Here is a 13,124-nt window from a genome sequence, read left to right on the forward strand (position 1 = left end):
TACATCTGTGCCACTCTAAGCTTTCTAGTGTAGACATGGCCTGAAAGTCAGCAAAAATAATCTGTCTCCAGGGTTCTAGCATCTGACATAGGGTGACTCAGTAGAAGAGCTCTGCACAGTCTTATAATATGCCAACCTACCAAACACCTCTCTTATCTTTCCATTATGTCACTGGTGTGTGTGATTGTGCGCACACACACACTTTCCCACTTAATGGCTTGAACCTGCCGCCTATATCTATGTTCAGACCTGTGATGGGGTGTACCCCCCACCTGCTCTGCAAGAGCTGAATTAGGCCAAATTAGCCAATTAAGCTGCCTAGACTATATGGAGGGGGCTAATTGTAACACCTTTGAAATCAGTAGAGTTAGGGCAACTTTAAGAAGTGTCATACAGTGATTATTTCATCCCAATAAGTCTTTATCATGCAGTAATGCACCATGCCATAAGCAGCTGACCATTGAAGAGAGAGCCCATCTAGACATTCTGCCTGATGTAAAAAGCACAGCAGAGGGTGTGGCTGATCTTTGCAAAAGCACTTTAATCAACAGAGCGATAACATTTCTGTGCACACGATCAGAGGCTGTACTCAGACAGCACTTTCATCTTGTTGGGGAGCCTGGCTCATTTTATGTCCCATGCAGAGACGTTGCAAAAAATTCTGTTCTTGGCCTCAGATCTAATCAATCAATTTGGAGGCTGATATGATTTCTTTGTGGGCAGTCCCTACAAGTTCTGCTTATCCATCGATCATTAGCAAGGGTACATGGAGCAGCCTATGTATGCATGACCATGAGTCCCACCAGCTCTGTACCATGCCAGTGCTGAGTGTCATGCCTGTATATGTCAGTCAATGGATCTCTCTGCAACAAAGATAAAGCTCATCTGTGCAGGTGACAGAGTTTTCTCGGATGCTGGTCCTAGACAAAAACAACGAGAAGTCCTTGTGAGACCTAACAAATTTATTTGGACATAAACTTTTGTGGGATATAACCCACTTCATCAGATGCACGGAGTGGAAAATCCAGTAGGCAGGTATAAATATACAGCACATGAAAAGATGGGAGTTGCCTTACCAAGTAGAGGGTCAGTGCTAACGAGGCCAATTCAATTAGTGGGGGATGTAGCCCATTCCCAACAGTTGACAAGAAGGGTGAAAGCTTACGCCCAAATATATTTGTTAGTCTCTAAGGTGCCACAAGGACTCCTCATTGTTTTTACTGATACAGATTAACACAGCTACCCCTCTGAAACTGGGTCCTAGACAGTGGCATGAACTACCTCAGGAGATAAGGACAATTGCAAACCTCACCACCTTCCGCTCCAAGTGCAGAGGAGTGTATACATTAATAAGCAAAACAAATCGCCCCCCTACCCAAACAAGACACTCTATTGCACACACTTCTCTCATTCTCTCTGCAGGGGGAGAACTAACAATCAGACATGCCAAACCCACAAAAAAACCCACAGAAATTGGGCTTGTTTTTAGCTTAATTGGCTTGTGAGTTGCTTGTTGGCTAGTTTTTAGCTTGTAGCTTGTTGTACCTTGTTGCTTCTTTTTTTTTTGATTGGCTCCTGGCAAGCAGGGGCAAGAAGGGATGGGCAAGGGGAGGAGAGAGTTGGGGTGCACAGCAGGTCCACCACAGTCCTAGACAGCATGCAGGGGGAATCTAGTCACATACAGTGTTGGGGTTCTTAGGGATTGGCTTGTTTTGGCCCAGTTTTGAAATGGGATTAGCTTGATTTTTGGCTCATTGTGAAAGTCGGAGTGCCAATTTACGGCATGAAAGTTGGCAACAGTGCTAACAATGCGTGACAGATGTTAGTCACATTGCATAATACACCACTGGAAAGCACTCAGATACTACGGTGATGAGCACAGTTTAAGAACCCATATAGAATAGTCAGATTTGTATATGAAATAGTCTGAGGGATGGTACCATGTCCCACAGTGAACTGAGAGATCCTTCAGAGCATTGAAGACAACAAGAAGTTTGCCAGTTGCTATTAGAGACAGTTGTGCCACTGTGTATCCACTGATCAACAGGGAACTATGGCTTAGGGTGAAACATTACAGAACAGGGACAGCCCTTCCAAAGGCAAGACTGCAACTAAGTTTCCATTTTAAACTCCAATTTGCTCCCTCTTCCCCTTGATAGAACCCCCTTCTCTCCTGCCCTGCAAAGCCTCAAAAATCACCCTCAAAATTATCTGGTTATAGCTGTGGCTAAGACAGATTTTAATTTTTTTGCTAACTTTGAAGCAAACGGGACAAGGGGGTTCTGATTTATGACATCCCAAATAGAGATGTCGGGGGTTTCACATAATTCTTCGGATAGAAAGGACAGTGATAAAATCTACTTTACTGGACTCCCTTAGCGGAGATACCCAGGTCCAAAATATAGTTTTTAAAATTTGATTTTTAAGAGTTATTTAAATTTCACTCTGTAACGCTGCCAGGAAGGTCAGCTCTGGTAATCTGAACACAAGACATCATGTGATTGCTGGAGACCTTAGCTTTCATTTTTTTCTAAAATGTAAGTACTCAGCCCTTTTCCTTGCAAAGAGAGAGCTAAAAGTGTAATGTGGTCAACTTGGAAGGCTCGTCAAAAGGCGGGGGGGGGGGGGGAGATTTTTCCACTGGAAGGTTCACAAGTGGGTCTCCCTATTTCTGTGGTTGCAGGAGGTTCAGGGGAATGGGGTAACAGTTACCCCCATCAAAGCCCTGTTCTCAGCCAGTCCTTTCTCCTAGTGAACCTCCTGAGGAACAATAAGGAAGTTGTTCTTAGTTCTACAGTCCTCACCCCAACTCTCTTGCCAGCCATAGGCAGCCAGTTCCAGTCCTTCAAACATCACGCAATTGAAAGGAATGGGGCTATATTCCTATGCACCTCCTGGTCCCTGCAGGAGAGGAGCCTTGTTCCTGTGGACCTACAGAAGTTTGCAGGAATTCAGCTCCCTTTATGTGCACCCACGGGAAGCCTTCCCTCCAAGAATGGGTGGAGATGTTAGTAGCAGAAGTTGATGCAGTCAGCAGACCCACGAGGTATTCTTTCCCCTGGACCTTCTAAGGACTGCCAGTTTGAGCCTCCCCTCTTGCAAAACTCACAGGATTTGTGGGAAAAGGTCAGGGTTCCTCTCCAGCCAACCTTAGGGCCATTTAAAAGAAACTGAGGAAATTCCCCCCACAAAAAACTTCAGTAATGTGAAGTTACAGCTGCAGGCTCATCAATGGTTTGAATGCATATGGCCTTTCAGGAATGTTAGAAATTAAAAAACAAACCACAAAACACAATGCTTAAATGTTAGAAACCCAGTCAATTCAGAGTTAAAGTTGCATTTTTTAAGCCAGGCACCTTAACTCTGTTTCACAGCAATATCCTGACAAAAGAATCAGAAAGACACACTAACTTATCCATCTCAAATGAAGTTTTGATAGGTAGCCACAAAAAGCTAGAAAGCTTCAGTCTTAATCATACAGTAATGCTGCTGCTTTCCAGCTTTCCTAATGGTCATACCCAGTGCACATCAAAGGGTTTTACAAAAAGTCTTGGTTAGACAAATACCACCAGCCTGAAAACAATCATTCCCCAGATTTCATTAAGGGTCCAGTTCTCTCAGGTGCTGAGGGCACTCAGGGCCAGATAGGCACCTAATGGGAATTTCAAAAGCGGCTAAGTGATTCAATAGGAGTTAAGTACCTAACCTGCTAAGGACACTTTAAAAACCCACTAGGTGCTTATTAGCATCTTTAGACACCTAAAGGTCTGTAAAAATCTGGCCCTCCTTGCCTTACAAGATCATGCTCTATTTGGAAACGAAAGATGGCACTCATGTGCCTCTAAAATGGAATACAGCAGATTAACTAATAGTTCTGAGTGCTTGGAGATCCTTGAGTGGAAAGGACCGGCATTAGGTAACTATTCAAATGCCATTAGATACAGAGCTAGCATGTGACTATATACAAACCTCAAAGACCTAGATCATGATATTAAAGCATTTACCTAAAATGAGCAAAGGTCAGTGTGGTGCCAAAACAGCACACTAAGTACTGGAGATAGGTATGCATGAAATAAATTATAAAGCCAGTGTTCTACGGTGCACATTTTCTATACCTGCAGTGTAGGCAGACATTTCTAAGGCGATGGAGATAGGCACTCAGATACTATGGTGATGAGGACCATATAAGTAGGGTGACCATACATTCCATTTTGCCCAGGACAGTCCCTTTTTTAAGCCCTGTCACAGCCGTCCCGACTTTTTTGGAAAAAGTGGACCTTTGTCTCATTTGGTCTTGCCAACTTGATCAGTTGGTAAGAGCAAATGGGACAAAAGCCCACTTTTTCCAAAAAAGTGGGGTGCAGATGAACATCGGGGAGGGGGGGTGCGATGCCAGCCTGGGGCGGAAGGCAGGGCTCTGGCGTAGGGGAGAGCAGGGCTCAGGTGAGCGGCTCAGGCCCTGTGAGGAAGAGAGGGAGGCTTGGGTGAGTGGCTCCAGCCAGCCCTGGTGTGGGAGGTGCTTGGGCCAGCCCTGCACGGTATCCCGTTTTCCTTTGGGAAATATGGTCATCCTACGTATACGTAACTTGAATGACAGATAACAGTAATTTGATTTACTTGTTTGAGAAGTACCCTTTAACTCTAAATTTCCTGGGTTTCTAACACTTCTTTTTGTTTTTCATTCAACTAGTATTTTTAAGGGGTGATATGCTCTGAAGCCACACGTCTCTGCAACCTTAACTTCACCTTCTAGTTGTGTGCGTATAGGAATTGTATATGCCATGAGAGAGAGAAGAATACAAAAGGACAGAGTGATCTGAACTCAGCAGGGATAGCTGAGGGGGAAACCGTCCCTTCCAGTGTGGGGCAAGGGGGTTCTGGGAAGGAGAAGGACAGAGAAATTTCCCTCCCAGTGTGGACACTGGAGTTCCAAACTGTTATATAGTGGATTGTTATATGACAGCTTGGGACAGACCGCACCCCCCAAAAAAACAGAACAGAGAAGGTAGAGACATGTGTAAGGGTTCAAGGGCTGGTTGGGTATACAGCCATTAAGTCTCACTGCTGTGGGTTTGTGCTGTTGTCTGGGCATATGTGTGATCAGAGCTGCAGGGTCTGTGTGCACAGAAATGTAGCCTCTGTGTGTACAAGCTGTGTGGTGGGTTTGGCAGGAATGTTCAGGAGGTTGTGTGTGTGTTTCTTAGGAGGTCTGTGTATCAATGATAACATGCTGTTGCATAATTTACAAGCAGTTGGAAGTGCAGTACCCAGAACAAGAGAAGTCAGAAAGCTCAGTTACCATCAGACCTGTTCAAAACCATTTCCACCAAGTGTGAGAGTGCAGTGCTAGCCAGAGGCCCTGTGCTAACAACCATGTTGCCAAGGTCACTGGTGGCCACCAGGAAAGTCCTCTGCTGTGTAGAAGCTGTCACCACCCAGCTCCTCCTCTTCCTCCTCCATTTCCAGCTGCTTGTTCATCATGGACTGCACCTGGGGAGGAGAAGAAAGTGGTCAAGTCACCCTCCAAATGCTATAACACTGGAACCCAGAGATAGCACCACAACCACTTCTGCCAGCTCTGAAAACTGAAGTACAGGACAAGGCTTGGGTCTCTGTTAAAAACAGTGGGGACTGTCTCCCTGGGAGAGGGGAGTGATGAAAGGTATCCTCTTTCTGCCCTTCCTTCTCTTTTGTCTTTACTGTAATCCCCTCTTATCTCCTGTTGTGCCCGCACCAACCCTCCCCATCCCCACTGTCTCTCACTTCACAAGCTTTTAGTTCTCTGTATTTTAAAAACCTCCCATTGCTGATAGATCATTCTCCGTCCATGATCTTCCCTCACAATTCCAGACACTGTCTTGTAGGACTTGTGTACCCCACCGTCTCCTGCTGTATCCTTCCCTTCCACACACTGACCCTACCCTCCAGCCTTGTTTCCCCAACCTGCCATGTCCTGCCCCTTTAAAACACACTCAGACCCTGTCAACCAGGGCATTCTTCCCCTGTCCTATCCTCCTCCTTCCAAGTGCCAAGGCTCATGGTGAGAGGAATATTCATGGCTTCACTGCAGCTCCGGCCTGCTCAGCCACAATTCTGCTGCAGACCTAAAAGACAGGCTCGGTATGTCCCCCCAAACACTCCATACCTGCAGCAACATGAACTGCAAGGGGTCATCGGGCTTCTCATACACCAAGTTTTCAGTGATCTCCTGAGAAAGAAAGTAAGAGTGTTATTAGATTTTCCTGCTGAAGGTAGGTAATAGGTTCAAGGATGCAGAAAGTTCTGCCAAGGGCAGGGATGCTCTGTCTTTTGGGATGAGATTACTGAGTATTGGGGATGTGGTACTGGATGTATGGAAAAATAAAGAGGTGTGAACAAGTAACAGGGAGCTTGTAAATACTGGTATTGATAGAAACAGGTACAGGAACATTTGGAAAATGTGAACAAATACAATGAGCTGGACTGGACAATATGTTGTGGGAATCGAATACTAAGGTTACTCAACCACTGGCAATTATTGTTCAGAACCCACGGGAAATGCTGGAGGCACTAAGGATTGGAACAAAGCTAATATGTTACTGGTCTGCTGAAAAAGGAAAGAAGAGTGATCCAGGCAATTACCTTCGTAAGTCTAACTGCTGTTCCTGGATTTTAATATGTGTTCTATTATTTTTAGTTGTAAACATTTTGAAGCATAACAGGACCATGAGCAATAATGCAGGACCTGGGCTCAAAAAGACAATAAAAAAGCCAGCTTCGTTTCCTCTGCAGGTAGCAGAAGGAGATGAAGAACCCACCACACTCTCCTTTCAAAAACACTCACTGCCTTCCTTCCCAGGAGCCAGGGGATGAAGGATACCCTCCCTCCTGGCTCAGTGGAGGCAGGGGGCACCAGAGAAAGGAAGGCAAGACTCTTGGCTAAGGCTCTGGACTGTGACTTAGGAGACTTGAATTCAATTTGTGCTTCTTTCCCTGTGACCCTGGGCATGTCAAATGGACTTGTTGTACCTCAGTTCCTCATCTGTAACATGGATTTAATAATAGTTCATTTCTCCTACCCTTGACAGTCCCTGCCCTAAATCTAGATAGACAATCACATGACAAGGCCCTGATCTTGTTTTGGCCCTCCAGATACTGCTGGAGTAATAAATAATAGATTATGCATAAAAATACTTTCAAATGGCTTCAGTGCAGGGATTTTTGTGGGGGAGTGAGAAAGGAGGATGGAGAAACAGAATCCTCCTTGCCTCTCATTTGTGTTGTCACATCAATATGGAGTCTCCATCCTAGTCAATTGTACATAAGCCATTTGCAGGGGTGGAAATGGAAAGCACCAAGGATATGCTGCCCCCAGCTCCACTAACTGCATACAGCATATATCCCCCCTGCCCTCCAGCCACACTTTGCTTGGATATGGCCCTACTGCTTGGAGAAGGGAATGCCTGTCAGATACATTTCTTTTTGTCCCAATTCTCTTCCCCTTCCTGCATGCTGTCATCAGAAGATGATATAATGCTGCATCACCAAATAGGATCATGACCTGGGGTGACAGCCCCCTGATTGGTCAAGTTCCCTTCCTTACTTAGATCTGCTTTAACCACTGGAAATGATCAGCCTTCCAACTTCCATGGTTTGGCCATGAGCCAATATGAGGCAAGGACCGGAGGGAGCCTGTGCACAGGCATTTGACTCAGTACAATGCTGACAAACTAACTTTAGGTCAAGTGAGTCACTGGGGGAAGAGGAGGAGATGGAAAGGAAAAGTTCACCTGAAATATCTGCAGAATGTTATGTTTCTCCATGTACATAAGGGAAACTTCAAAGGGGTCTTCATACACCATAGGCTCTTCAGCTTCTGGTGATTTGACCACTGCTGCTGATTCAGCCACAGGTGTTCCGACTACAGTCTCTGCTGGTTCAGCCACAGGTGGCTTGCCCACAAACGGTGACAATTCATACACGGGTACTTGGGCTACAGCTGGCAATTCAGCCACGGATGATTCAGCCTCGGCCTCTGGAAATTCAGCCATGAGTAATCTGGCCACAGACTCTGGCAATTCATCTGTAGGTAACTGGTCCACGGAGGTTGGCAATTTGACTATAGGTGACTGGTCCACTGATGTCGGCAATTCAACTATAGGTGACTGGTCCCCCGGTGACTCAATCACTGCTGCTGGTGATTCAACAGGCTCCTGCACTTCAGTCATTCCTACTTCTTCAGGCTCTGGCTAAAACGTTTAACACATTTTAAAAACTATTTTAAATGCGTAGAGTTGTGCACTAGACTCATTACGTTACTGCACCCTTTTAGACGAGAGTGGGATGAGGTCCAGTATTCCTTTGTAGCTACAGCTCCTACCGCAAGGGCTCTGCCACCATTTGCTATAGTACATATTTCTGGGAGAGGCTGGCACCTATGGGAGCCTCATCTCTTTCTAGTATGACTGAAAAGGGGAATATTAATTTTCTATTCCTCATATAAGAGATGCTACTTTCTGGGTGAGATCCTGGCTCCACAGAAGTCAATGAATGACAAAACTCTCATTGACTTCCATAGGATTTCAGTCTCTTTCTTTTCCAGCTCAGAAGAGGTTTAAGCAACACATGGCTCTGTAATTCTACCTTCTCTAAAAGGCTTCTATTTTAAAAACTCTAAAGCAAACAAGAATATCCACAGAGCTGAGAGCTTATACAAAACAGTGCTTTTCATCCTTAGATGGCAGTGTGCTTCAACAGGGGGTAGAGTCTTGCTGTGGGACTCAGGAGACCCAAGTTCTGGTCACTACTCTGGGTGACTGGAGGTAAGTCACTTGACCTTTCCCTGTCTCGATTATTCTACTGGTAAAATGAGGATAATGATATTGACCTGCACCTGCTTTGTGCTGCACTTTGAGCTCTATGGATGATAAGGGCTAGGTATTATGACAATGACTGAATATCACTCTGCCAATTTTATGGAGGGGAGGGAAATGAATGTACAGAGAGCAACGATTTGCCCAAATTAACACACAGCTTCAGTGTGACAAACTGATAGCTGGCAGCATGGCTCCATGGTTCGGTTTTGAGATTCACATTTTATCAGACAGACATTGTGCAGGGTGAGAGTGTAGAGCATGCAGCAGGTGTGTGTGTGTGTGTGAGCAAGGGGATGATGACAGGTTGGGGAATGTGGGGGGCAGTGTGTGTGTGTGAGAGCAAGGGGGTGATAGGTTGGGGAATGTGGGGGGCAGTGTGTGTGTGAGATGTAAAGGGGGCAGCAGGGGTGTGTGTGAGAGCAAGGGGGTGATAGGTTGGGGAATGTGGGGGCAGTGTGTGTGTGTGAGAGCAAGGGGGTGATAGGTTGGGGAATGTGGGGGGCAGTGTGTGTGTGTGAGATGTAGGGGGGCAGCAGGGGTGTGTGTGAGAGCAAGGGGGTGATAGGTTGGGGAATGTGGGGGCAGTGTGTGTGTGTGTGTGTGTGTGTGTGAGCAAGGGGGTGATAGGTTGGGGAATGTGGGGGGCAGTGTGTGTGTGTGAGAGCAAGGGGGTGATAGGTTGGGGAATGTGGGGGGCAGTGTGTGTGTGAGATGTAGAGGGGGCAGCAGGGGTGTGTGTGAGAGCAAGGGGGTGATAGGTTGGGGAATGTGGGGGCAGTGTGTGTGTGTGTGTGTGAGAGCAAGGGGGTGATAGGTTGGGGTATGTGGGGGGCAGTGTGTGTGTGTGTGTGTGAGAGCAAGGGGGTGATAGGTTGGGGAATGTGGGGGGCAGTGTGTGTGTGTGAGATGTAGAGGGGGCAGCAGGGGTGTGTGAGCAAGGGGCTGAGAGGTCGGGCAATGCGGGTTGCAGAGTGTGTGTGGGGGAGATGTAAAGGGGGCAGCAGTATGTGGAGGGGGCCCAGGCTGGGGGGCAATGCCAGGGGACACGGGTGAGTTGGGCACAGTGCCTGGGGGCGCATATGACGCGGGCGGCGCAGGGGCCGCGGGAGGGTGTTACACCGGGGGGGGGTTGTCCGGGGAGCCGTAGCCCGCCGGGGTCTCACCTGCCCCGGCCCCTCCATCCCGGAGCAGAAGCGCGTTTCATCGCCCAGCCGTCCCGGCCTTTTCTGTCTCTCGGCACTCTCCGTATTGGGGGGGAGGGGACAGACGCTAGCGGCGGTCGCCATGGGAACAGCAGACCTCTAGCTCCGCCCCCTTTGTCCGCACGGAGCAGGGGCGGGGCCGAAACTCGTGGAGGTCACGTGGCTGCCCGGCCTTACGGCTCCTGCCGGCCATCTCGGAATGGGGCGGAAGGGGCTTGAGTTCTAGGGGGGGACGGACACGTGCTGCAGGGGCTGGGCTCGTGCCGCAGCCGGGAGCGGGGCGCCCTGCGCCGCCGGCGGCTGCAGCATCCCCCGCAGGGGGCGTGGCGCGAGGGCAGGGGGCGGGCCCGGGCCCCTGCTGTGGGTGTGGCGCGCGCTGGCTGCGGGAGAGGAGTTAGTGCTGGCGGGATGGCGGGGGTCGCTCCTGGGCTTGGCATCAGCGCCTCGAGGCGAGGCAGCGGCCGTGCTGCGGCCACGGGCCCAGGGCCGGCGCTACCATTTAGGCAGCCTAGGCAATCGTCTAGGGCACGAGAATAAGTGGTGGGCGCCGTTTTGCCGGAGGGGGCGGCAGGCGGCTCCGGTGGAGCTGCTGCAGTGGTGCCTGCGGAGGGTCCGCTGGTCCGTGGCTCCGGTGGAGCTGCTGCAGTCAGGCACCACTGTGGCACCTCCATCGGAGCCGTGGAGCACCAGACCTTCTACAGGCACCACTGCGGCAGCTTTACCGGAGCCGCGGGACCAGCGCGCGGGGCGCCGAAATTGTCGTCCGCCTAGGGGCGCTCAAACCCCTAGCGCCAGTCCTGCATGGGCCATGCAAGCACGCTGGGCTCCCAGCGCCTCAGGCTGGAGTCTGGGCTGGTTCTAGTCTGCACCGACACCTGCCCAGTGCGAAATAGATAGAGCGCTGTGTGGGCACAGGAGGTGGGTAGCGAGAGAGCTGGGGCAGAGCTTAGGGGCTCAGACACCGAACTCAGCCTTATCCATTGCGCTGTTGCTATAAGTTGCTATCTACTTGGTTCACTAACACCTGAGGCTCCACACATCGTCACCAATACTGCTCACTATGCCTGTGGTACTTTTCTCCACAAGATGCGTGCACTGGTGAGAGAGCACGTATAATTATGCTATTGTGTACACGTTGATTGTGGCCCTTGGGCTCCTTCAAGGGCGACCGTATTTCCCTAAAGTTAAAATGGGATACCCGGTAAGTGACAATGCAAGGGGCGGCCCGAGTTGCCTGTTGTCTCCGCTGACTGAGTTGCCTGGAGTCACTGCTTGTCACTCGCCCTGTTCTGTAGGGCTAATGATGGCCCCAGCCGCCTGGCGTCATCATTCGCCCGAGCCATCTTGCCCGAGCCCCACTCCAAGCCCAGGCCCTGCCGGATGAGGCTCAAGCCACCATCACAGACATCACAACTTTTTAGGTTAAACTGGGAATTTGTCCCATTTGCTCTTGCCAAACGTTCCTCCCCGTCCCCATAAGGCAAGAGCAAATGGGACAAATGCCCAGTTATGCCAAAAAAGTTGTGATGTCTGGGACAGAGCTCACCAAGGGGACTGTCCTGGCCAAAATAGGAGGAGATATGGTCACCCTAGTTCCTGCCACAGTACCCCTTTGTTTGCTCCCACATCTCATCTACTTCTTTGGGAACTTCAGTACTTCAAGCAATTTAGCAGGTCTAGACCTCTCACCTCCTTTGCCATATAAATGCTTAAATACTGTTCCCCCCCTCAATTCTATTGCAAAACTGTAGGGGCAGCTCTCTGCATCCTGTGGGATATTAACTAGGATAACCCTGCTCTGATACACATCTCAGGTAATACTGCCTAGAGAACTGCTTCATTTAGTGAATCAGATACGCCTGCATAAATCCAAAGTAACTCCACTGCCTTCAGATTCGTACTATTGTATCCAAGAGCACAACTTGGCTCACTATCTTCACTGTGAATAATTCTCTAGATATTTTTAATTGTATTTTGGACACTAGAGGGCAAGGCAAAACCAAAATATTGTACAGTGCAACCCTGAAGGAAATGGAGGTAGAGCCATCTTTTAGGGCTAAATTCTATCCATCCAACCAGGTACTTCTCATCTTAGTACCTGAGCACCTCCGAGTAGTAAAAAAACATGACAAAGATCTCTTTCTCCACCCTTTCCTTGCTAGTGAGTGGAAGCTTGGATTTATTTATTATTATTAGTAGTAGTTCTTTATTAATATTTTTGACTAAGAAGAGTGGGAGTATTGGTATGGCTGAGAGATCTATTATGGAAGAGTTTGGGTGAAGAGAAGGGCTTTGCATTTAGTGCTGACTGTGGTGACCATTCTTATTTCATCTGGCAGTGTGTTTGGTAGTCTTGATCTAGCTTCTGTGAAAGTTCAGTCTCCTGTATTCATGTGCCTTCCCCATTGTTGACATTTTTGTTGTTTCAGACACAGTCCCTGCCCTGAAAAGTTCTGTGAAGAAGTAGAAAACATACAATCAATGTTTTTCATTTAAATTGACTATCAACATCATTAGATGCATGCATCACAGTGGCAGTGGGTCTTTGAGGAGAGAGTTGAAGGGTCAGAACGTGGGGGCTCTTACAGATCAAGATCGGGGAGCGTTCTCTGTGTAGGGCAGTGTGGAAGAAAGCACAACGGTGTTTGTAAAAGAATTGGGCAAACGCGAGATTGAGGTTAGCATCACTAGTGGAGAGGGTAGGGAATGTAAAGCAATATGATATGTATATAGGTATATATAATATAGTTCATATTTATGTGAAAGAGAGAATCTCTCTCTCATATATCTCCTCCCCTGCTATACAAGCCCTGACAGTTGGCTCATTGCTCTACGAACCTCTTCAGATGGCACCAATAAACAGATTGCCAATTTCTCACAAAGAACAGATGAAATGAATGGAGATAAAAGCTGTGCTGTGTTACCACAGTAACCAGCCTTCTGAAGTAGTTCAGTTCATACTCCAGTGTGACAGAGGTGGGATTGGAATACAAGAGGCTGAAGTTGTAGCTGCTGGGAGAAAGGGAAAGACCCAGGACTTATAAAGCATGTTTAACTAAGAAACAGA

At 48.2% G+C, this 13,124-nt stretch overlaps 2 protein-coding genes across 5 annotated transcripts in view; one reads left to right on the forward strand and one right to left on the reverse strand.

Annotated features, from left to right (window-relative positions):
• The window catches only part of ARHGAP31 (Rho GTPase activating protein 31), an 879,079-nt gene that overhangs the window by 138,553 nt on the left and 727,402 nt on the right, over window positions 1-13,124 (forward strand). The gene's annotated exons all lie outside the window — the stretch shown is intronic.
• On the reverse strand, window positions 216-10,095 carry TEX55 (testis expressed 55). Its single transcript, XM_050961977.1, has 4 exons — window positions 10,019-10,095; window positions 7,770-8,228; window positions 6,146-6,208; window positions 216-5,490 (listed from the first exon to the last, which is right to left on the reverse strand). Exons 1-4 carry the CDS (start codon window positions 10,034-10,036, stop codon window positions 5,386-5,388), a joined length of 645 nt encoding a protein of 214 aa, XP_050817934.1. The 5' UTR covers window positions 10,037-10,095; the 3' UTR covers window positions 216-5,385.

Source organism: Gopherus flavomarginatus, chromosome 1 (assembly GCF_025201925.1).
Source record: "Gopherus flavomarginatus isolate rGopFla2 chromosome 1, rGopFla2.mat.asm, whole genome shotgun sequence".
NCBI classification, from domain to species: Eukaryota; Metazoa; Chordata; order Testudines; family Testudinidae; genus Gopherus; species Gopherus flavomarginatus.